Here is a 24,990-nt window from a genome sequence, read left to right as displayed (position 1 = left end):
CTCATTTAAAAATGGGCAGAAGATCTGAATGGACATTTTTCTGAAGACGATGTATAGATAGATGGCTAACAGGTAATGAAAAGAGATGCTCAACATCACTAATCATCAGATAAATGTAAAAAAAACTACCAAAAAACCACCCCACAATGAGGTACCACCTTACACCAGTCAGAATGGCTGTTATCAAAAAGATAAGAGATAACAAATGTTGGCAAGGATGTGGAGAAAGGGAACCTTTGTGCACTGTTAGTGGGAATGTAAATTGCTGCAGCTACTATGGAAGTCAGTATGAAGGTCCCTCAAACAAACTACCATATAATCCAGCAGTTCCACTTCTGGGTATTATCTAAAGAAAACAAAAGCACTAACTAACTCAAAAAAATATATGCACAATAGCTAAGGTAGGGAAATAACCTAAGTGTCCACCAGTCAATGAATGGATTAAGAAATTGTTTCTCGTGCACACACACACGCACACACACATATGCGCACACGCTGAAACATTATCCAGCTGTAAGAAAGAATAAAGTCTTGTCATTTGCAGCAACTTGAATGAAACTTGAAGGTATTGTGCTAAGTGAAATAAGCCACGCAAAGAGAGACAAATACTGTGGGATCTAAACCAAAGGGTTGGTTAAAGAACCAAACCAAACCCAAGCTCATACATACAGAGAACAGATTGGTGGTTGCCACAGGTGGGGGTGGGCAAAGTGGGTGAAGGGGTCAAAAGGTATAAACTTGCAGTTATAAGTCATGGGGATGTGATGCCCAGCATGGTGACTGTAGTCAATGCTACTATATTGCACAAAGTTCTTGTCACAAGAAGGAGTATTTGTACCTGTGTATGGTGACGCATGTTATCTAGACTTACTGTGATCATTTTGTAATGTATACCATGGTGGCTGAGGACAGGCCACCGCAAAGCATACCACAGTGGCATATTGATTATTTTAAATCAAAGCTACTTGAGAAACAGCCATACAAAAAGAGGCACTCTGATTCCTCCCCCACTGCCCCCCGAGAGCAGGGCGTGAATCTCCCGTGTGAAAGTGTCCTCCCTGCACGAGGAGGACAGTGGCATCCTTATCGCCAGAGAGGGGGAGTCAAGGCTGAGAAAGCCACTTGAAGAAACTTTGTTAATTCATTAGTTCGCTGCCCCAACACAAACCCCTTTGTTTTGTCTAATCTTAAGGAGTAATTGTTTCTCTGTCTAACACCGGCATCTATGCAGCCTGCTCTGGTCACTTCGGGGCCCCTTTCTGTGATACCTCCATATGGACGTAATTATATTTGTTTTTGTCCTGTTAATCTGTTTTGAGTCAGTTTATTGTTAGATCAGCCAAAAGAAATAAGAAGGGTAGGGAGGAAAGTTTTCCCTCCTTGACAGTAGAAATACTGAATCATGATGTACACCTGAAACTAACATAATGTTATCTGTTAATTTATTCCTCTGTGAAAAAAATAAAAACAACGGCCCTTTCCCACAGGGAGTGGAGAAGCACTGGGCTGGAAAGCATGGCTATGTGTATTTAGGGCAAGCTTAAGGAGAGGGGAAAAAAGGCCTAATCCCGTAAAATATCTGTGACTCAGAGATTCCTTCTTTCTACCAGTCACGATCTTTGGTTCTGACATGTTGGTCCCTCCTGGGCAGGTCTTCCTTCGAGAATCCTTGGAGCAGAAACTGGAGAAGCTGCGGGAGGAGGAAGTTACCCGGGCGGCCATGGTGATCCGGGCCCACGTCATGGGCTACTTGGCACGGTAAGAAGGATCGGAGGGGAGAAGGCATTAAGCTTCATGTGGCCTTCCCCAGTATAATCCATCAGGTGGGGGAGGCTGGTCGATTGCTTTTCCTTAAAGTAGACCTGGATGGAGGGTTAGGATCAGGCTAAGGAGAGTCCTAGGTCAATGCTCCTAACTGGCGATGCCAGATGCCTAGTTAGCTTGACCTAGGCAGAAAGTAGGAAAGGGGACTCCCAGTGTCTCAGTTAGAGCAGTGTTATCAGGGGACTGTACTGAGATACTTAAATTGCTTCCCAGGTTCATCTTCCTTGAGTACTGAAGCCAGAGGCAACCTGGCTGTTGACTTGGGTATTTTGGCTGCTGACATTGGTGTCTCATTAGGTCCACAGAGGCCCACCCTTCAGTGTTTGCCAAATAAGGCAGCTTCTTTTCATGTGCATTTGAGCTCTGTCCACCTCTGCCGACCAGCATGCCACATAAAACCCCACACTGCTAAATTTTTTCCAGTCCAAAGCTGTCCTACTGTGGTGAGTGGGGTTTTTTTCCCTTCATAAGAACAGGAGAATATGTAAACTCTCTTCTGGTCCTGTTTACAACCCAACTTCCTGCCAAAACTCCTCAAAGTCGGCATTAGGGGTTCTATGTTTATTTTTAGCCAAGATCATGATAGGGTTCTTGCTTTACTTTCGTTTGTTATTATTCTTTTGTTATTCTTCTGTTTTGTTTTGCCCAAAGGGGCCTCCTGTGCACTCCGGACTCTATAATGAGAGCATCTTCCCGACCGAGGTCCTGTTCCTTTGTCTGTGGCGATAACGGAAACACATGGGAAGAGCTTGAAGCCTCATTACCTCGACAGTTATTCTGTTGTGCTGTGTTTTTGTTTTTGTTTTCAGAAAGCAGTACAGGAAGGTCCTTTCTTGCGTGGTGATGATACAGAAGAATTACAGAGCATTCCTTCTGAGGAGGCGATTTCTGCTGCTCAGAAAAGCAGCCATCGTTTTCCAGAAGCAACTCAGAGGCCAGAAGGCTCGGCGAGTTTACAGGCAGCTGCTGGCCGAGAAGCAGGAGGAGGAAGCAAAGAGGAGACGGGAGCAAGAGGAACAGAGGAGGCGGGAGCAAGAGGAACAGAGGAGGCGGGAGCAAGAGGAAAGGTACAGCGCCTCTCTGGCCCGGAGGACACAGGACACCTTTTGCGTTTTAGGCTCAGTATCCATCCTCCCAGCAGGAGTTCCCAGGGGATGCTGCCGAACCTGCTATTGGAAACAGTAGCTTCTGGTGGCTCCAATGTAAAATTCCTTGGCAGTGCTGAGGAGGGGCCAGTTCTGTGCATGTTTTTATTTTATGCACAGAATAAATATATTGCCGCAGAAGAGGCCCCATCCTTCATGCTTTTTAAGTTGTCTATAGCAAAGTTTTTTAGAGAGAATTAGCTTGCTCTGACAAGTGGTTCTGGGATTTTTTTTCATTGTGTTTGTTTATTTTCACTGTCTTTTTTCTTTACTGTTTTTAGAGAAAGAGAGAAGGCACGAAGAGAAGCTGAGCTCCGCACCCAGCAGGTGACAAATGGAGTGACAGTATGGCATCTCGTCTGTCCGTTTCCTTCTCACTTCAAACACTTTGACTCAGGATTCAAAGCTAAAGTATAGAGATGTAGGAAGGACATGAGAGGAGGTGTTTATGGTGCAATTGCTAACCCACTCTAACTGGGGGAAAATGAGTGCATGTCTAAGATTTTACTGTGGATCATGACAGCGTAATTTCTCTACACCGACATAACCCCTGTGTTAGTTTGCTCAGGCTGCCATGACAAAGCACCACAGCCTGGGCGGATTAAACAACAGAAATTGGTTTTCTCACCATTCTAGGGTCTGGAAGTCTTAAGATCAAGATGTCCAGAGGTTTGGTTTCTTCTGAGGCCTCTCTCCTTAGCTTGCGGGTGGCCACCTTCTTGCTGGGTTGTCACATGGTCTTCCATCTCTGTGTGCACCCCAGGGTCCCTGTGTGTTCAGTCTCCTCTTACAAGGATGCCAGTCAGATTGGATTAGCCCCCACCTCCCGACTTCATTCTAACGTAATCACCTCTTTAAAGGCTCTATCTCCTTGCCCTGCCCTGGTGGCTCAGCGGTGGAGCATTTACCTAGGATCCAGGCTCGGGGTTAGATTACCGTCAGGGCACATGTCCAGGTTGTGGGTTCGATCCCCAGTAGGGGGTGTGCAGGAGGCAGCCGATCAATGACTCATCATTGATGCGTTTCTCTCTCTCCCTCCCTCCCTCTCCTTTCCTCTCTCTTGAAATCAATAGACATATTTAAAAATAAAAGCACAGATACTGAGGCTCAGTGGGGGATATAGCTTGAACACACCAGTTTGCGGAGGGGGTGGGGCCCCAGGGTTAGCCGAGAGCATCTCGTCTCCCCCGGCGGAGGCGGCGCTGCGCCTGTCCCTTTGCCTGTCCCTTTGTCACTCACCGGGGCGCCCCCTCCTCTCTCCAGGAGGCCGCCGAGCGCCAGCGGCAGGAGCTGGACGCCGCGCGGAGGAGCCAGCGGGAGGCCGAGCTCAGGAGCCAGCGGGAGGCCGAGCTCAGCCGGGACCTGGAGAAGCAGAAGGAGAACAAGCAGGTGGAGGAGATCCTCCGCCTGGAGAAGGAGATCGAGGACCTGCAGCGCATGAAGGAGCGGCAGGAGCTGTCGCTGACGCAGGCCTCGCTGCAGAAGCTGCAGCAGCTGCGCGACGAGGAGCTGCGGCGGCTGGAGGACGAGGCGTGCCGGGCGGCGCAGGACTTCCTCGCCGCGCTCAACTTCCACGAGATCGACGAGTGCGTGCGCGACATCGAGCGCTCGCTGGGCGCGGGCGCGGGCGCGGGCGGCCCTGCGCAGGGCGGCGCCAAGCCCACCTTCAACTTCAGCCAGCCCTACCCCGAGGAGGAGGTCGACGAGGGCTTCGAGGCCGACGACGACGCCTTCAAGGACTCGCCCAACCCCAGCGAGCACGGCCACTCGGACCAGCGCACCAGCGGCATCCGCACGAGCGACGAGTCGTCGGAGGAGGACCCCTACATGAACGACACGCTGGTGCCCGCCAGCCCCGGCGCCCACGGCCCCGCGCCCCTGGCCGCCGCGGAGCCGGGCTGCCCCGGCGGGGACCCCCCCTACTGCGTGCCCCAGAACCCCGGGGGCCTCCCCTCGCCCGAGGGCGACTACGACTACGACCAGGACGACTACGAGGACGGCGCCATCACCTCGGGCAGCAGCGTCACCTTCTCCAACTCCTGCAGCAGCCAGTGGTCCCCAGACTACCGGTGCTCCGTGGGGACCTACAACAGCTCCGGGGCCTACCGCTTTAGCTCTGAGGGGGCGCAGTCCTCGGTGAGTACCCCGTCCCCTGGGGGCCCCCGCACTCGGGGGCGTCCTGTCCACGCCCCTGTTGCACCGTCACTTGGTGGAAGACGCCCCCGCAGGCCAGGCCAGGATTTCAAAGGCAGGCTCTTAAAGATGCTCTCGAACCCCTTCCTCGTCCTAAAAGCAATCGGATTAGTAAACGGAGCTTGGATGGGTCCGTGGTAGGTTAGACACAAAGCCCAGAGCTGCATTTTGTCCGAAGCCGAAGAAAGCCGGCGTGGTCAGTGGAGACTCTGGCTGTTCCTGTCGCTCCTTTGCAGCCGGCTGGGGAGTGCGGCCCCCTGATCGGAGAACTTCCCTTACAGGAGCTTCAGGGTCCACACCTGGGGATGTTCCAGCTGGCCCTGGTTGTAAGGGATCTTGAAGGGCTTAAACACATCCTTTCCAGCTTCTGCATTTATTTGTCACTTCTGTTCTCCCCCACCCACGTTGGCTGTGCATTAAATACTGCCTTGACTTTCTAAGACTTGAAGATGTTTTTAGCTTAGCAGTTTAAAGGGAATTGCTTCTTCGTTGCTTCTTTGTCAGTTGTTTTTTTACTTTGTTTTTGTTTGTTTTCTTTTGGGTTTTTCTAATATATCTGTATTGATTTCAGAGAGAGGAAGGGAGAGGGAGAGAGACAGAAACATCAGTGATGAGAGAGTCACTGATCGGCTGCCTCCTGCACGCCCCCGACTGGGGATCGAGCCCACAACCCGGGCATGTGCCCCGACCGGGAATCCAACCTCGATCTCCTGGATCCCAGGTCGATGCTCAACTGCTCAACTAAAACGCCTGGCCAGCATTTTAGTATTCTCAATGTTGATAGATGCTGGGCATGTTCGTTGCCTGTTCTCTGGTTTTCTTGCTCACCATTGGCTGTCTTCCTGTCCAGTTTGAAGATAGTGAAGAGGACTTTGACTCGAGGTTCGATACAGACGATGAACTTTCTTACCGGCGGGACTCTGTGTACAGCTGTGTCACGCTGCCTTACTTCCACAGCTTTCTGTACATGAAAGGTATGACAGGCCACCGTGGCGCGTGGGTGTGGAGTAGAGCGATGGAGTGCTGAGATTTTGTTTTCACTGAGGCTGATCCAGGGGATTGGGAATAGCACCCTACCTACCCCCTGACCTCGGGTTAGGTTCTCTAGGTGCATGGAGGATGCCATGGTGGTGTGATACGGGTGACACAGTAACACCAGGGAGAACATTGCTGTGACTGTCCTCGGTGCAGTGTTAGGACAGACAGTTTACAGCCACTTTCACCAGTGATGAGAATTATAGTCATGTGTTTTGATTGGTCTAGCTACTAATATCAGTCATTCGCTTTTCGAAGTCCTGCCGTTCTCAGCCTCTGATCCCCAGTGTGCTCATGGAAACCACACAAGGTTTGTTTTAGGGGAGATCTGCCTATTGCTGCCTGAAGTCACTGGTTGGTGGAAATTTTTATAGGAGCCTTAGAATGACAGAGATTGAGAAAGTCTAGTCAAGGAGCTTGCATCAAATCATTCGATAAAGGAAAACAGGTAATCACAGATCAGGACCTAATGATCCAATAAGTATGTAACCATAGCTTTTAAGATTTTCTCATGCACTTCTCAGAATAAATATAAACTTTTTATTATTAATGTATTTCCCCCTCTCCCAAATGACTTTTAGTCCCTAAGTTGGCTTTAAAATTCCCTATATCAGTATATCACTCTTTCTTATAATATGTGGCACTGATTTATTACATAGTTGTTTGACAAATAAGATGAGGTAAAAGTAAACATACATTCAAAACATCCATTTCAACATTAAAGCATTAAAAGCTCAAGAAGGTACACAAGTGAATATTTGGCAAATTCATCTCTTAAAAAAGTTATTGTGTAAATGCATCATTTAATCTTTAGTAAGGGTCTTAAATAGAACTATGACACCCCCCACCAAAAAAAACCAGAGAAACCAATGATAAAGAATATCCAACCACCAGATACTATTTTATGAGCATAAATGGATTTTCACCAGCCTGTTAGCCTACTAAAGGTGTCTGCAGTTGGAAATTAATAGCATTGATCAACTTCTCTAAATGATGAACTATTGAGAGAGTGCCCGGAACTGCAGAGAGAGGGCTGGGAAGAAGTCCTATTAATAGGTAATAGCAAATAGCAGCAGAGTGAAGAAACCTATGGTGATGACTGTTGTAATCTGCGTCTTTGAAACTGTGAATAACCTTTATCATTTAAAGACGATAAGATAAAAGAATAACTTTGTATTACCGTTTCCTCTGGGCCTGTTTGAAAAGCTCAGATTAAAGTCGTACATCAAAAAGCAAAGAAAGTTTCTGGTAGTCCTTGGCAAGTCTGCTGTTTGTTAGGAAACAGCTCTGGAGCTTGGCGTGACCACAAAGACTTTTCAGCTAGGTGAGCGAGCAGTGCTTTAGATGCAGGAAGGGGAAGCAGTTGGTATTGCTCAACGAAGCAGGTGCACTTTGCACACCGAACACAAACCAGTGTTGTCATGGCCTTATTTGCACCACTGTGAGGTTTAGATCTATAATCATTGAAGAAATTAATCTGAAAAGGTCTCATTTAAATTCTAATCTGTAAAAGAAAAGTGTTTTCTTTATGCTGACTTTCAATATCCACGTTTAAATGTCCCTTATTTTTATTACTGGCTGACCCAAAAACATAACTTGTGCACATTTTATAATAAATTATTGAAGTAGGTTATGTTCTTCAGTGGATACATTGAAACAGATTTTTGAATAATGGTGGTAAGATGCCACTGTTGAGTGTCCTTGAAAAATCTAGAATACTAAAATAAAATTATCCTGCTAAAAAGGTATTAGAAATATTTTTTATCTTATAAACAGTGACATCTGTATACCCTTGTCTCCTTGTCTGATTTTGCTCAACCAAAAGAAAGTTTCCCACTAAATAAATTATAGCTAACTTCTCATTTTTTTAGGTTTAATCACAATTCAGCTTGAAGTCTTTGTTTCATATTCTGAATCGTATACCTTATCCATGTGAACCATTTTCAGATGATGATGCTTTTATTTTTTAAAAGATGTGTTTATCCAAAGAAGTCTGTTTTATTTTCCTATTAAGTTAGAGTGTTTTGCTAAACTACAAAATCACTGACAAGTCATGTTTCATTGACCAAATAAGGAAGGAATGTGTAAACTTTGAAACCATTTTAAACTGATTTCCCCTTTGGGGCATTTGAAGATAAACATACAGAAATGATTCTCCTCCCACGGCCCTGACCCATTGCAGGGTTTGAGTGTCAGCTCAGTGTGAGGAAGGGACAACATTCTTGCATCATCCAGCCTAGCTAGTGTAACATCTGTCCAGTGCCGCCATCCTGCCCTGAGGGGCGTCTGAGGGCAGGTCACTCAAGGCAAAGTGAAGGGCAGGCTGAGCCTTAAGACCTACTGGTATTGTCATCCACTGATTGACTTTTCTTAAACCCCTCCCTACCCATCGCGGGGGCACAGGTGGCTTGATGAACTCCTGGAAACGCCGCTGGTGCGTCCTCAAGGACGAGACCTTCCTGTGGTTCCGCTCCAAGCAGGAGGCCCTCAAGCAAGGCTGGCTCCACAAGAAAGGCGGCGGCTCCTCCACGCTGTCCAGGAGGAACTGGAAGAGGCGCTGGTTCGTCCTGCGCCAGTCCAAGCTGATGTACTTCGAGAACGACAGCGAGGAGAAGCTCAAGGGCACCGTGGAAGTCCGGACGGCAAAGTAGGTTGGCGACCCTCGATGTGGCCCAGTGGGTGGTGACGGGGGGCGGCTTGGCCCTCGGTGCCGATGCCTCCCAAGCCAGCTGGTGCGAGTTCTTCGAAGCAGTGTACTAGTAGGTGTTGAGTGTGTCCCTTGTCATCACTTCAGTGGGCTGAACGGTTAGGAAACGAGGGAAACGGCTTCATCTGTGGGCGGTTCACTCCCTGCGGTTACATTCAGACATTGGGCTCTGGCCTGGAAGATGCCGGCTGGACATAGAACTAGCCCATTGGAGATGTGATTGGTTGTTTGCAGGAATCATGCTGTGAATGTTGAATGGTTGGCCGAGAATCTTTTTTACCATCCTTTTAATCGGTCAACATACCCCCTTCAAGTCTTGGACATTCCCAGCTGTGCCAACAGATTGCTAAATTGGGAGCCGACTGCCAACCTGGAGGTGTTTGGTTTTTTTGTTCTGTTTTGTTTTTAGAGATATAGCTGACACGTAACTTTGTATCAGTTTCAGGTATAAAACAGAGATTTGATATCTGTATGTATTGCAAAATTATTATCAGCACACAGTTATGCATTTTTTTCTTGTGATGAGAACTTTTAAGATCTACTTTCTTAGCAGCTTTCAAATATGCAATACAGGATTATTGACTATAGTCACCATACTATACAAGGGCAGATTTCATAGGTGGCACAGCTCCTTGCCACATGCAGTCTTCTCTCAGCCCTGTAGACCATGATGTTCTTCTATATTCGCCCTGTGATGGGGGGCACTAATGCCAGGAAGCTGAGAGAGAGCGTGTGAGTTGTGGTTTTAGTTTCACAGTGTAAATTGATGTTTGTTCCTTTTGCAACTCACTCTGTTGCTGAATAAAGCCCTGTTCTTCAGGTGCTTTGTAAAAATTTTAGAGTCAGGGAAATGTTAGCTCTTAGTCACCCATTTGTCATAGTCTCTAAAGGAAGAGCAATGAGTAATTAGGGTTTCACCACATTAAGATTTTTTAAATTAAGATTAAGTTTAAGATTTTTTATTTCATTTTTTATTATAGAAAATTTCAGTCACATGCAAGAGCAGATAGAAGAATATATTGAAATCCATGTACTTATGGCCCAACTTTTCACAGTTACCCACCACAGCCGTAGTGTTTCGCTCCCCCTGCAAACTGTATTCTTGAAAGCAAGACCCTTACATCGTATAATGTCATCTGCAGATATTTTAGTATGCACTTGAAGATTAAGACTCTTTTTAATATATAACCACAATATTATTGTAACATTTAAAAAATAATATTAACTCCTTATCATCCAAACTCAAGTCGTTCAAATGTCCCCAGTTGTCTTATAAATGAAGGTGATAATGTTCTTGTTAGTCTGGGTTGGTTTATTTCTTCACATCAGAATCCCAACACGGTTTATAATTCCTAGTCAGTCAGTTGGCAGATCTCTCCAGTCCCTTCATGTGTAAATTCCTCCTCCATCATTTCTTTCTTTCACTACCTATTTTTGAAGATGCTGCCTCATTTATCCTGCAGTTTCCAGACCACGTTTATCCTTTACCGTGGTCCTGATAACGTCATCACACCCCCATCACACCCTTGTGAGGGCCAGTGTGAGAAGAGAGGGGCCTATCCCTAGAGAAGTCAAAGAAACCTGTACCCCAGGCCAGGCCAGCAGCGCCCCTTTCTCTGCAGGAGAGAGGGATCTGGCTCCCCCTAGAGGCCACAGTGATCTTCATTTCTAAAAAAGCAGGCTGAAGTAGGTGTCTGATTTTTCAGTTAGTTTCCAACTCAGTGATCAGTTTGGTGAAATTGCTTTTCGCACTTGTTAAGAATTCTGTGTTCCTGATTTGCTCTTGGCGCTTCCCCCCCCACAGAGAGATCATAGATAACACCAGCAAAGAGAACGGAATCGATATCATCATGGCCGATAGGACCTTCCACCTGATCGCCGAATCCCCGGAAGACGCCAGGTGAGGAGCTGTGCTGTCGACCTCATCGTAACTACATCCTCAGTCCTGCACAGGCCTGGGCATCGCCCAGATCACCGCCTCCCCACTGGCTCTGAAAAATTTTAACTGGTTTCTTAGTTAGGATGCCTGAAGGACTGTGAGTCGTAAGAGATGGATGTGCTTTTCCCCTGGGGAATTCTTTACTGGGCAGATCTGTCCACGTACACCTCACAGTTCAGGACTCCCAGCTTGCAGTGCCACCCGTCAGACCCCTTGTCGTCCCTGCTCGGGCTTATAAAGTGTCACCAGCAGTGTGTGTAAACTGTGCAGCTGCACCCAGCTGAAAGCCCCCAAGCTTCTGAGCTTTGAAATGGAACAGCTTGTGTTTGCTGAAGGATCCAAGAGGCAGGAGCATTAACCACCGGCTGTAGATAAATGAGAGCGCTGTGACATTTGGAAGGTGTTCAGTCTTGATATTGAAGAGTTCGGTAGGAGAAAGTGACAGTTAACGCTTAGAGGACTTACTGTACTGCAGGCTGTGTTCTAAAGTGCTTCCCGCTACTGAGACTGTAGGGTTATGTTGGCGATCTGTCGTCCACTCGGCAGTGCCAGAGAGTGCCGTCCAGTTTATGCGGGTGACATCCTTCAGCCTATATTCTCCCCCTTTCAGCTCAGAAATCACTAGAATCTTCTAGTGAGTTGACACAACACCATGGTAAGCAGCATTAAGGGCAAAGAAAATAATTCTTCCCATGGGAACAACCTGCAACCCTGCCAAGGTCCGTAAATTATGACACAAACTGGAAAAACAAGCAAGCCCGGCGTCACAGCCCCATCCTTCTGTCTGGGACGCCTAGTGAACACGCGTGATTTTTTGTGGTCCAGGGAATGCCCACAGCTTTTCAGCTAAATTACAGGCTCAGCATTTGGCAGCTCTCCTGTCTGTTTTGTGCCATGATGAACCTGCTAAATTTAACAGTTGGAATATTTTAGCCAACGGCTTTTTTCCCTGACCAGTGGAACGCATTTATAAAAATTTCTTCTCAGAGTCCAAGTTATTCTGTTCAGACTGAAAGCACGGCAGAGTTTGTTTCTGTGTTTGGGTGTGTGTGTGTGTGAGATCCCTGTGGCCTCCATCTTGCATGTGTGTGTTTTTAGTGTTTAATTTGGGATATTTCTGAGCTTCCACGTAAAGCGATGACTGCAGCCTTCCTTTGGGTTAACCTGAGTTAATGAAGCAAAGGTACATGGGAAGTTTCCTGAGTCTTCCTCAGCTTCTGTGCATGTTGAGTATTTTCAGGCTCTTGGTCACTTTTTTCTCCTTCAGGGATCACAGGAGATAGATTTTAGTGTTTTGCTGTAAATAACTTACATGACTAATCTTTACATATAGGTATTACTTTTGTACTTAAATATTCATGTGTATTAAGTACTTTCTCTTCTGCCTTACTTAGTAGGAGTATGTATATATGTCTTTTATTTTTTCAATTACAGTTTACATTCAATAGTATTTCATCTTACTTTCTGGTGTACAGCATAGTGGTTAGACAATCACGTACTTTGCAAAGTAGCCCCCCGATATTTCCAGTACAATTAGTCCCTACAGGAGGAGAATGTGCTAGCGTCTCTCCTATTTGGCGTCATTCGCATTTTGTGGTTGACGGACAGATGAATATTCATGATCATTTTTCTCAAGCAGGTATTGAGTTTCCAGTTACATCATGACCTTTGTTCTGCTTGACAAGTTTCCCTTTATTATCTGATTCTGATGGAACTGAGAAGACTTTTTTGAAATGAAAATGGAAGAGTTAGTTCCCTGATCAAAAGAAATTTTCATTTTCTACTCCAAGCACTTGTTTTCTACTTTGAGCTCTCCTGTGGTTTTACTCACATTAGTAGAAATCCTTCTAGGTGGTTGGCAACCCCATCCGGGGAATGAGGCGGGAAAATAGACTTCACGTGGCCATTCTGAGAAGGTCCTACATTTGGCCTCTTACCTTGCAGTTTACCTTTCAAAATGAGAAGGCACTTGCATGCTCCCGGTTTAAATAATATCTTCAATAAAGATTTTTCATGTAAGTGTTTTGGTTAGAACTGAGGGTTTCATTTTTCCTGCCAGTTTCTCTAGGAACTCATTATTGTTAGATGTCTGTAAAGGTCTGTGGGACTTGGAGGGAAGCTCTCCCAATGATCTGAACTTGCAACAGATGGTACTTAAGGCACTTGGTCTGTTTCTTTTAACTTTGCTCCCTGGTAGTAGGAAACCTGCATTTACCCTGACGTGTAGGCAAATGAAAAGCAACGTCGGTCAGAGAAAAGGTGGTTTTCCTCTGTGTTCGAGGGCATTGCTGTTTTGTAAATCCAGGGCTTGGCTGTTGCTGACTGCTGCTCTCTCCGTCCCACAGCCAGTGGTTCAGCGTGCTGAGTCAGGTCCACGCGTCCACGGACCAGGAGATTCGGGAGATGCACGACGAGCAGGCAAACCCCCAAAATGCTGTGGTGCGTGAGCATTGGTGGGCTGGGGTGACGTCCTGTGGGCGGTGGGAAGCTGGGAGTTTCCAGACAGTCTTTGTTTTCAAAGTAACAGTGTAATAATTATAGAGAAAAACAGGAATATTTTGGTTAAAAATTATACAGAAAAACAGAATAAATTAAAGATTAGAAGTAGTTCTAGGTTCCAATTCTCCTGCCTCAAATCATTAAAATAACAAGAACAAAAAAATCCCAATTTTCACCAAATCGTGGGAGCACATTACACTTTTCTTGCAAGGACTTAGTGAAACCTGAATTGTACTCTGTCTTTATCCCAGACACAGATACAGAGCCATAGAAACCCTATTTTAGAAATTAAGTTTTATCTTCTCATAAGAAAAACTTAATGTCAAACCAAGTTTCTCAGCAGAATAAGATCATAGCCTAAATCAGAACATTTGTACTGTCGAAAGAAGTTCTCAAACACTTGTCACTGAAGGTGTTTTAAGAAAAAGACAGTTGGGTTTTTTTAAGGAGTGAACTGTAGATTCTGCCCTCCCTGGAGGCCGCCTCTACTCACCAAATAGCCTTCTTAGATAACTGTTATTCTGCAGTTAATACAAAAAGCCTTTTGTTGGCCTGTTTAGAGGGTCGTGACCTGTTTAGAGGGTCTGGGGGTATTAAGATAATGCTCAGTGTACCTGAATGTGTCTCTCAAGCTCTCTGCTCCTTGCTCCGTTCCAGGGCACTTTGGACGTGGGGCTGATTGATTCCGTCTGCGCCTCCGACAGCCCTGACAGGTGAGCTCAGATGTGACTCTTAACAATTAAGTTCTTAGTTACCTGCCTGCGCTCACTGCTCTCTCTGCGTCTGCGCCACCTTCCTCTTTCCTGGGCTGTGAAAAATCTCTAAGCTGCATGTTCTCACCGGGTCCACCTCGGCAATCCAGAGTCTTCGTCCTTGGTACCCTGTCTTATATCACCTGGAAGCTTTCCTCTCTGGGTCTCTGAAGTGCTGGGGGAGACCGTGGAAACCTAATTTAGACAGTTAATTAAAAACATAAAAAACACATGTAAGAGAAATATTCTTTGTTTGGATATGGCACAAACTCAGGATTCATATAGGAGGAAAATGCCTGTATAGGAAAACAGTATTCTAGCACAGTATTCCCAAAAGGTATAGTTCCCCTTTCTAAACTTAATTATGAATTCAAAAGATTTCTATGTAAAGTATACATTTAGCAACTTAATGGAGAGCATACATTTATTTTCCTTGACATTTCTACCTTATCCGTGCCTTCAAAATAGCATGCTTTTGGTTTTGGTTTTGAAGGCAAATCATCTTTGGAAATCATTGTCCCGAAAGCCCTTGTCCCCATGACCTCTGTTTTATCATCTCTAGTTTTCTTTGCTGCTTGTGAATTCTGAGTAACAATTAAATTGACTCCTACCTTCAAGGACAGCTTTGGAAAGTGAATAGAAATGTATTCAAATTGACAACAAAACTAGTGTCTACTAGGCAGCATTAGAGTTTCGGAGTCTTCATCACCCCACCGATGAAGGCTCTTCTGGACCACAGGTCCTTTGTTTTGGCAGTCACCCTGCACCTTCCTACACCTGGCTCAGCAACCTGAAACACATGTGTTGGGTCAGCAATCAAAGCCCAGATTCTTACTCTAATGGTCACATTCCTATCTCATCTGCGTCTGCCTTCTCCCAACCCCTTCACTCCATCAGGCCGGGCTTGTGCTGAGCCATGCTTAGAACTTTCCATCTCTGTTCAGGCTTTCTCCTCAACTGCCTACCTTTCTCCCCTCCCAACTATAGAAAAATCTTTATTTCTGAGGAGCACCTATGTTTTTCTATGTACTATACTCCTGTGAATCTTCATTCCTTTCCCTTGAACTTTTGCTGCATTAACTACAGTGAACTTGTAAGAGATTCATTCACTAGCTTAAAAGCACTTAGGTAGAGGAATTAGTATGAGCAACGGCCTATGACAGGCTCAAGGCACTGAGCGGGGGAAAAAGTAAATTTCCGTTATTACGGCACCCTAACTGGGAACGAGCCCTTGTTAGATTGCTCTGAAAACATGGGCCCAGGTGGCTTTTTGTACCAGGCATAATCAAGTGTATAATATATTCCTCTACACCTATTTACTGATCATCTTCTATTATTGGCGTCTGACATTTCATTACCGACAACAGAAATATTATCCAAGGCAGTACCCAGAAGCAGAAAGAAATTTACTTTGGAGAGGCATCAAAACAAAATTTTCCCCCACAGTCACCTTATGTAGCCTTCCCGGAACCGGGTGTCATCTGGAAAGTTTTGCATGAAGAAATGTGTTCCCTTCCAGGGCCTTCAGAATGTGTCGCTCCAAGTGTAAAGGGTAATGATGCATAAAATAAATCCTGCGGAAATGAGCAAGGTTTGCCATCCTTACCGTAAAATACAAATAGCACGGTCTTTTTTATCCCCGTGACCCGTAAGCCCTGAGGAAGGCACTCAGTCCTGGTTCACACAGAGGTGATGCTCACAGTAGAGCTAAGAGGCTTTGCTTCCTTCCCGCCCTGTCGCTCAGGCCGAATTCGTTTGTGATCATCACGGCCAACCGGGTCCTGCACTGCAACGCGGACACGCCGGAGGAGATGCATCACTGGATAACGCTGCTGCAGAGATCCAAGGGCGACACCAGGGTAGAGGGCCAGGAGTTCATCGTGAGAGGTGACTGCCACTGATGCTTTCCTTTCTCACCGAGCCTTGTTTTCATTTGCATGGACGTCTGTGTCTTTCCTCTTTCAGCAGCTTTTCCAAGTCATTTGACTCTTGAAGTTGCTAAAAATATGAAATGAGAGATGATCATGGTCATTTCTAGCAAATCTTTGGAATATGACCCACTTGTAAGCATTGTGCAGATTATTACCTGGTATTTGGTGTTTCTCCTCATAGTTTTTGAGTTAGACTCTCCGCTTTCTTTCCAGGGTGGTTGCACAAAGAAGTCAAGAACAGCCCGAAGATGTCCTCGCTGAAACTGAAGAAGCGGTGGTTTGTGCTCACTCACAACTCCTTGGATTACTACAAGAGCTCGGAGAAGAACGCCCTGAAACTGGGCACCCTGGTCCTCAATAGCCTCTGCTCGGTCGTCCCTCCGGATGAGAAGGTTTTCAAAGAGACGGGTAAGTCACCGGGCCGCAGGGCATCAAATCCTAGGAGCTCTGGGTCTGCCCAGGGGAAGGAAGGAGGCTCCTACCAAGAGTGTGCGCTTCTCTCGTCAAAAGAGCTCTTTCTGATTGATTTCTCTCCCGAGGCTGCCTGTGTGGTTAGCCGTGAGAACACAGTAAATGATCGTAAAGAGATCTTGATTTAGTGAGTTGGAGGAAGAGTCATCTGAGGACAGTAACATGTAAACAGACGAAGGTCATCCCACAGGAAGCTTTATATTTATTTGCTTGGGTTTTGTCTTTTTTATCATTGTACCATGAGAGTCGTAATGCAGCCTGGAAAAGATAAATCATGCCAATGAGTGTAATATAAATAAAATAGAGCGTAAGCTTAGTTTTTTTTTCCTTCTCAGTATTACATTAAAAATGTCTCTAGATTTACCTGGATTTTTGTTGCTAGTTTGATTTTGTGCTTTTTTAAATATAGCTATTCCATTAAAAACAAGATTTGTGTGTTTTTAATACATTTAATACATTTAATCTATTCCAGATTGCAGCTTGTTTTAAGCCTGTAGATTGCTTACTTAGCACAAGGGTTTTCAGGGGGGCCTGAGAAAGGACCAGAAGAAGCAGGAAGGCAGGAGAAAGCAGTGGGCAGTTTTCTCTCCAGCCCCGGAGCCTTGAAAGGGGACTTGAGTTTACGCCTGTTTTTCTTCCAGAGCAAATGTTACGATTTGCACATGTAATTCTGGGTTTATTATTTTTTGTTTGTGGTCCTCTCTCAGCTGCAAACTCCTGTCTTTTGGGTACCTAGGTACCCAGTGCAGGGCCAGCACATGTATGAATTCAGCAAGTATTTACTGAATTTAGTAACTAAAGGGGCTTAGGTGGAGATGACACAGCTGCTGACGGTGCTGGATTCCTGGGACTCTGGTACAGGACCGTGTCCTTGGTCGCGGAGGTTAACGCTGGTGCGTGTGGGATGCGTCTTACAGGCTACTGGAACGTCACCGTGTACGGGCGCAAGCACTGCTATCGGCTCTACACCAAGCTGCTCAACGAGGCCACCAGGTGGTCCAGCGCCATTCAAAACGTGACCGACACCAAGGCCCCCATCGACACCCCCACCCAGCAGCTGATTCAGGACATCAAGGTAAGGGGGATGCGAGCTCCTCAGGGTGGTTCTTAGGAGCTGACGGCCTCTCACCATTGGAACATCAAGACGTCAGCATCAGTCAAGCTCCATTTTTATTCTGTAATCAAAACCAACTCTTGGTAAATTTTGTGTTTGCATATCCCTGCTTTTAGGAATCTAAATGTGCGATTTTGGGTAAAATCTTACACTAAAATATTTTACCTTTAGGGAGGTGTTCGATGTTGCTGCCGAGGCAGACCTGGTTGCTGGGCTCTAGGCAGACGGACGATGGTCTGTGGTTTGGAGTTAGGTTCCCCATCGTAGGGACGTGTGTGAATTGTGTTGGGGATGACATGCTATGCCAGAGGTTCGACTTCAGCCCTGGGTTGGGGTCTTTTAGAAGTAACACAGTAATTCTACTCTTAACTATATGCAGTTTCTAGACCACACAGCTGGATTCACAGAGAGCCCAGATTGGTCTAGAAAACTTGGAATCTGTATCAGGGGCCCCCAAACTCAGAAAAGTGCCTGTCTCTGGACCAGTATGGACCATGTTAAATTGTGATGTCCTGTTATAAAGATGAGTTGCTCAGTAAGTGTGTGTTGAATGAATGAACACACAATTAAATGGCAATCGTGCACGAGGATTACTGCATTCATTTTCCAGCAAGGGAACCAGACATGGGGTATTCTGGTTGCATTGCTCACCTAGCTGGTCAGTCCCTGGTGCAGAACCAGGTCAGAGGAATGATTTTTACTGCTGTTCCTCCATGTTGTCCATGCAGACAGATTCCCTACACAAAGGAAAGAGCTGGAGCTGATTCAGAGTGATAGTGAGATAGGTATTTACTGATGTACATCAAAGGATGTTAACCAATTGGATCCAGGAGGCAAACTCCACCTTTGCAAACGTGGGAAAGGGTCTCATGTGTCAGTAGTACATAATTTCCCTCCAAATTCAAGTTGGCCTCTTGATGCCAAACTTAAGTGTTTTCTGTGTGTTTGAAGCTAAATTCCACTGAGTGAGTTATTCTCTGAGACTCTGCAAAGCTTTCTGTGGAACCCATGGTGCTGGATACTAATAATTTTATTTCTGGCCATAAAAATACTTTTTTGAAGCTTTCTTTTGAGATAGGAGTAAAAAAATGCACATATCAGCTGAACTTCCTCCTCAAAGTTCTATCTAGTCTTACATTGTCTAATTAATTTGAAATCAGACATTAAAAGTGTAATAGAATTTTCCAAATATGAAACCATGCTTTTTAAGAAACTAGACAAGTTGCCCTAATTAAGTTCATACACTTTTTTTTTAAGTAATTAAAGTTTTTTTCCTACTTTTAATCTGGTGTTATTGAAAAAGTTTCATAGTGGAAATGAAATTACCAGGGCAGAGTGATTCATTGCCTCTCCTCCAACTCTTCTGTTTATTTAAAGTTATAAAAGTCACTGGCTCTTTTGCATCCCCAATTAGGATTTTAGGAGCATAAATACATGATGATGAATTTCTGTGAGCAGATCTCTTAAATTTCAGGAGTGAAAGAGAAGGCAGGCACATGGAAAGAGTCTCACTCTACCTGTGGCTTTCTGGTATAGAGAATACAAAAGATAAGAACTAGCAAAATGCATGCTTAAATGAATTTTAGATAAAGGTTCATAGTTTGGCTAAATGATCGATGACTAAATAATTAGCAAGAGACTTTTAAATTAATTTTTTAAGTATATATAAGTGCAGGGGGAACCTTTTATTTTATTTTTTTAAATATATCTTTATTGATTTCAGAGAGAGGAAGGGAGAGGGAGAGAGAGAGAGATAGAAAATAGAAACATCAATGATGAGAGAGTCATTGATCGGCTGCCTCCTGCATGCCCCCAACTGGGGATCGAGCCTGCAACCCGGGCGTGTGCCCTGACTGGGAATCGAACCTGGATCGCCTGGATCCCAGGTCAACGCTCAACCACTGAGCCACGCCTGGCTAGGCGGGAACCTTTTAAATAACATGAGAGAATTTATGCGAGTGAAACAGAGAAGGAACGATGTAAGAACACATGTGGTTGTGGTTTGTTTTCATACACAGATTCTCGGTCTCCTCCAGCTTGCAGTTTTTAATGCTGGATTTCTACTACCATTCCTGGGCTTGGTGGAAGGTTTAGACTTTGAAAAATATTCATGTGTAGGAGAATACAGATGCAGATGTTTTTCCCCATACATTTGCCTGCTTTCTGTAATGGCCCCTTTATTTTCAAGGAGAACTGCCTGAACTCGGACGTGGTGGAGCAGATTTACAAGCGGAACCCCATCCTCCGCCACACCCACCACCCCCTGCACTCCCCACTCCTGCCCCTGCCCTACGGAGACATCAATCTCAACCGTGAGTCCCCAGTTCCACCTGTACTCGAGACACTGGTTCTGTTTTCCGTTAACTCTTTAGCTCTGGTATATTAGCATTTGTTAGTTGTAGTGATGCAAGGACTGTTCTATTGAAGTACGGAACTTTAAAGGGAGTCAGAAGATGCCCGCACTCCCATGCACTCAAAGTCGCCTCCATATCCTCGAGAACAGATCCTACACAGTCTTGGATTCCCATTATGGAACCAGTTGCCAACAGATCAACTTTTAAGTAAGAATTTTGTACAATAAAAGAGTTGACTTATGTAATAAAACAGTGAATTACATAAACATTATGAATTACATAACATAACTTGCCCCTGTTTTGTTTTTTTGTGTGTTTTTTTTAATTACTAGTATTGATTTTAAAGAAAGGAAGGGGGAGAGGGGAGAGAGACACAGAGTGTGAGAGAGAAACATTGATTGCCTCCTGCACACTCCCTGACTGGGGATGGAACCCACAACCTGGGTGTGTGCCCTGACCCGAAATCGGACCCGCCACCTCTTGGTGTACGGGATAATGCCCCGACCAACTGAGCCACACCAGCCAGAGCACCCCTCTTTGTTTTGACAGCTTTTCCCAGCTGATTCAAAGGTACAGGGACCGGGGTGGGAACTGTGTCATGAAGAAGCTGTCTGTCCCCACTCCTTCCTCTTATGTGCTGCTCAGATGGCACCTTCTTTGACCCCCTGTGTGACTTGCGTTGGTTTGCTTTTCCTATCCTAGTGCTCAGGGACAAAGGCTACACCACCCTGCAGGATGAAGCCATCAAGATCTTCAATTCCCTGCAGCAGCTGGAATCCATGTCTGATCCCATCCCCATCATCCAGGGCATCCTCCAGACCGGGCACGACCTGCGCCCCCTGCGAGACGAGCTGTACTGCCAGCTCATCAAGCAGACCAACAAGGTGCCGCACCCGGGCAGTGCCGGCAACCTGTGCAGCTGGCAGATCCTCACCTGCTTGAGCTGCACCTTCCTGCCGAGTCGGGGGATTCTCAAGTACCTCAAGTTCCACCTCAAAAGGTACGAGCTGGAGGCAAATACTGTAGGATTTCACTTATATGTGGGATCTGAAATACAAAATAAGCAAACAAAACAGAGGCAGACTCAGATACAGAGAACACAGGCTGATGGTTGCCAGAGGGGAGGGAGTTGGGGAGCCGGGTGAAAGGGGTGAAGGGATTGAGAAATACAGATCGGCAGCTACAGAATAGTCATGGGGCTGTAAAGTACAGCACAGGGAATATAGTCAGTAATATTGTGATAACTCTGTATGGGGCCAGGGGGGTGCTGGGCTTCACTTACGTGAGCTCACAGACTGAGCCCAGACATCATTTTTCTCTCGAAGCCACATAAGGGACCAGGTCACTTTTCGTGCAGTGTTTTCAGTGTGTAGGACCTTGGATACATTTAATTACTACAACCCAGTGTAAATAGGAAACCCCCAAAACTTCGGTACTTACTCCAGAGAAAACAGTAGTAGAAACAGTCTGATTCAGATTCTGATTGACTGGAAAAACAATTCTCACACAGTGTGAGGCAGAACTTTCAAGTGGAACAGGCCCTACAGAGGTGAAAGTTGCTCCCAGTCAAGACACTGGCTTTTGGGGTTTTTTTGTTTATTTGTTTGTTGTTTTTTTGTATTGAAACTGAACCTGCACAGGCTGAACTGGGCCCCTGCTGGGAAGTGGCGGTGTTTGCTCCTCTCGCCGCTAGGTGCCCGCCCACCACCTCGAAGCAGCCCGGCTGCCAGCAGCCAGCCGTCCTCAGTCTAGCAATTAAACAGTGAATGTTTCTCTCCTAGGATACGGGAACAGTTTCCAGGAACTGAGATGGAAAAATACGCCCTCTTCGTTTACGAATCTCTTAAGAAAACCAAATGCAGAGAGTTTGTGCCTTCCCGAGATGAAATAGAAGCTCTGATCCACAGGCAGGAAATGACATCCATGGTGTACTGCCACGGCGGGGGCTCCTGCAAGATCACCATCAACTCCCACACCACAGCCGGGGAGGTGAGGTCACACCCCTGACTCGGGTTGTCCACTCCGGCTAGGGTACCACGTTTCTGCTATACGGTGTTTATATTCGCAACGAATATCTAGAATGTGGGATCAGGTGAACACCTTGTCTTTTCTTTCTCTTTTTTAAAATTTAAGTAAAACCTGAAAAACTTCTTGTGTAGAAGAAACATCGGTGGAAGTCACTATTGTTTCTTGGAGGTTTTTAAGCACAAGACTTTAGTTTTCGTGCACTTTTCCTCCTATGGGTTTGTAAGACATTGGATCCACATCTGCCCCTCCCTGTGTTCCTTTTGGCAAGAAAAAGATAAGACTGGTTTCAAGAGAATAAGAGAAACTGCACCTTTGAGATTGTGGGTGACCATGCAGGACAGCTTTAGGAGGCTGTTTGGACCCTCGCTTTTGCTGGCGGCTCCCTCTGAGTTCCCTTGACGGCACATTCTAGAAGCACAGCTCTGGGCACTGACGGCCTCGGGGGTGGGGGGTGTCTTCCAGGTGGTGGAGAAGCTGATCAGAGGCCTGGCCATGGAGGACAGCAGGAACATGTTTGCCCTGTTTGAGTCCAACGGCCACGTCGACAAAGCCATTGAAAGCCGGACCATCGTAGCAGATGTGCTAGCAAAGTTTGAAAAGTAAGTCCCTTCTCCCTGAAGGGCCAGCCGATTAACCGAAAGCAAATAAGAGCAAGAGTTGAGGACCTGAACTTTGTTTGCAGCCTCAGTGCGCACTGGAGGTTATTTCACCAGCGTTGAAGCTAACTAGAGTTTTCACCTCCGCAGGCTGACTTTTCGGTTCCTAGATAAGGCCACCGTGTCAAATAGGGTCCAGTTTGTTGCCGTTTCTTTACCCCACCCCGTCAGTCCCCTGTTTTACTCATTGCCTTGGGATTCCTTGTCCATTGGCTTTGAAATGGGGCTACTAGACACAAGGCAACTTAGAAACAAACTCTATCTCTGTTGGAACTCTGATTTTTATCTGTGCCTCTTATATCTTCTTAATAGCTCAGAAGATACTTCTGTTCAGTGTAAACACAGCCTCCATAATATTTGTGTCGATTTTTATAAATATTGTAGTTCATTTGAAGAAATAGCCTGGGTTTCTTTTCTCTCTATGGATTCAGCACAATGCTTATCTAGTACCCATTAGACTGGGGCACTCGGAAGATGCTTGTTAGCACAGTTTGATTGAAGGCTGCCTGCTTGTTGTGTTAAAGCCAGACCCGGCTGCAAGCATGGCTCCCAGCTCTGGTTAAGTAAAATGCACAAGGGACTCTGATGAGCCTCACTCAGCTCTGCTTTCTCTCTCTCAGTCCCCGTCTCTGCCCACTCGGCTCTCTGAGCATGGACAGAGTGCCTGCATCCTTACAGAGAATAAGCCATGTCACGTCAGCTCCCTGTGGGTCACCCGAGGCCCGTCTCTTGTTTTGCTTTCTGAGTCTCTCCTGACTTCTTCTGTAGGCTGGCTGCCACGTCCGAGGTGGGCGACCTGCCCTGGAAATTCTACTTCAAGCTGTACTGCTTCCTGGACACAGACAATGTGCCAAAAGACAGCGTGGAATTTGCATTTATGTTTGAACAGGTGAGGGAACTTTTAGAAACAGATGCCTTCATCAGAGAGCAGAGTGAAAACCCATTACTGCCCCTTTTTAAGTTAACTGCTGGTCCTTAGAAATTGGGCATGGCAGTCAACGTCCCAGTGTGGACAGGTCAGCGGCTTGTATTCATCGGTAGATGAAATTTATGCACGTTTTATTTGAACTCCTGTGCCAGGAGCTGTTCTAGTTGGGCAGAGAGAGACAGTAAAGAATAAAATACGTGTTAGATGGTATCCGTGCTAGGGAGAAATTTAAAGCAGCAAAGCAGGGTCCAGGTACCATTTCTAGGGAAGGTGACATTTGAGAGCAGTCCTGATGGAGGAGGGGAGTGAGCCAGGTGGGCATCCCGTGTCTGCCCCTAACGCTGCTGACCACCTCCTTTCAGGCCCACGAAGCCGTTATCCACGGCCACTACCCGGCCCCTGAAGAGAACCTGCAGGTTCTCGCAGCCCTGCGGCTGCAGTACCTGCAGGGGGACTATTCACTGCACACCACCATCCCGCCTCTCGAAGAGGTTTACTCCCTGCAGAGACTCAAGGCCCGCATCAGCCAGTCCACCAAAAGCTTCACCCCGAGTGAGCGGCAGAGGCGGACGAGCTTCCTGGAGGGGACGCTGAGGCGCAGCTTCCGCACGGGCTCCGTGGTCCGGCAAAAGGCCGAGGAAGAGCAGATGCTGGACATGTGGATCAAGGAAGAAGTCTCCTCGGCTCGAGCCAGCATCATCGACAAATGGAAGAAATTTCAGGGAATGAGCCAGGAGCAGGCCATGGCCAAGTACATGGCTGTGATCAAGGAGTGGCCTGGTTATGGGTCCACGCTCTTTGATGTGGAGGTGAGACCCGGCTGCTGTGCGCTGGGGGCAGGCAGGCTGCTGCTTCAGGGACCAGGGTGTGTCTGAGAACATAAATCAGTGTGACCATGGCCAAGGGCATACAGAGGAAGGATGGGATGAACACTGCTCTCTTTGACTCTCTTTGGTTAGAGCTCCCCAGATCTTACCCTTAACACACCCACCCCCAAAGGTTTTATTTTCTTGATAGTAAATGCTTTTAAAAAAAATTTTTTTTTTTATTGATTTCAGAGAGAGAAAGGGAGGGAGGGAGAGAGAGCCAATGGGATTGAGCCCACAACCCAGGCAATGTGCCCTGACTGGGAATCGACCTGTCACCTCCTGGTTCATAGGTCAATGCTCAACCACTGAGCCATGCCTGCCTGGCTATAGTAACTGCTTTTTCAATACTAGGAGTCAGTGAAAAGTTAAGATGCCACCTATTCTGAAATAACTTCTCTTTATTATGGAAGCTATAGAGCCAGTAAAAAGTGCTGGTAAAGACCTGCATTTAAAAAAATTTTTTTTTAATTAATAACTGTACACAGAATTAGAAACTTTGGATATACTTGGGTTTTACATAAGACAGACAGATACCATTTCTCAAG

General features: G+C 46.1%; 1 protein-coding gene across 3 annotated transcripts in view; it reads left to right on the top strand.

Moving 5' to 3' along the window:
• Nucleotides 1-24,990, top strand: part of MYO10 (myosin X) — a 179,115-nt gene that overhangs the window by 150,943 nt on the left and 3,182 nt on the right. For all 3 annotated transcript variants that reach the window (XM_081131248.1, XM_081131247.1, XM_081131249.1), the window contains 18 exons: nt 1,652-1,758; nt 2,634-2,891; nt 3,251-3,296; nt 4,233-5,105; nt 6,013-6,136; nt 8,601-8,844; nt 10,709-10,804; nt 13,189-13,282; nt 14,000-14,055; nt 15,839-15,981; nt 16,239-16,433; nt 17,414-17,571; nt 19,799-19,922; nt 20,667-20,964; nt 21,746-21,953; nt 22,455-22,591; nt 23,417-23,537; nt 23,939-24,385. In XM_081131248.1, coding sequence (XP_080987374.1) covers nt 1,652-1,758; nt 2,634-2,891; nt 3,251-3,296; nt 4,233-5,105; nt 6,013-6,136; nt 8,601-8,844; nt 10,709-10,804; nt 13,189-13,282; nt 14,000-14,055; nt 15,839-15,981; nt 16,239-16,433; nt 17,414-17,571; nt 19,799-19,922; nt 20,667-20,964; nt 21,746-21,953; nt 22,455-22,591; nt 23,417-23,537; nt 23,939-24,385 — 3,729 coding nt within the window. The remainder of the gene's footprint in view (nt 1-1,651; nt 1,759-2,633; nt 2,892-3,250; nt 3,297-4,232; nt 5,106-6,012; nt 6,137-8,600; nt 8,845-10,708; nt 10,805-13,188; nt 13,283-13,999; nt 14,056-15,838; nt 15,982-16,238; nt 16,434-17,413; nt 17,572-19,798; nt 19,923-20,666; nt 20,965-21,745; nt 21,954-22,454; nt 22,592-23,416; nt 23,538-23,938; nt 24,386-24,990) is intronic.

The sequence above is a fragment of the Miniopterus schreibersii genome (genome assembly GCF_964146895.1).
Source record: "Miniopterus schreibersii genome assembly, chromosome: 3".
NCBI classification, from domain to species: Eukaryota; Metazoa; Chordata; class Mammalia; order Chiroptera; family Miniopteridae; genus Miniopterus; species Miniopterus schreibersii.
Note: the sequence above shows the minus strand (reverse complement) of the source record. Positions and strands in the feature narration are given on the sequence as shown.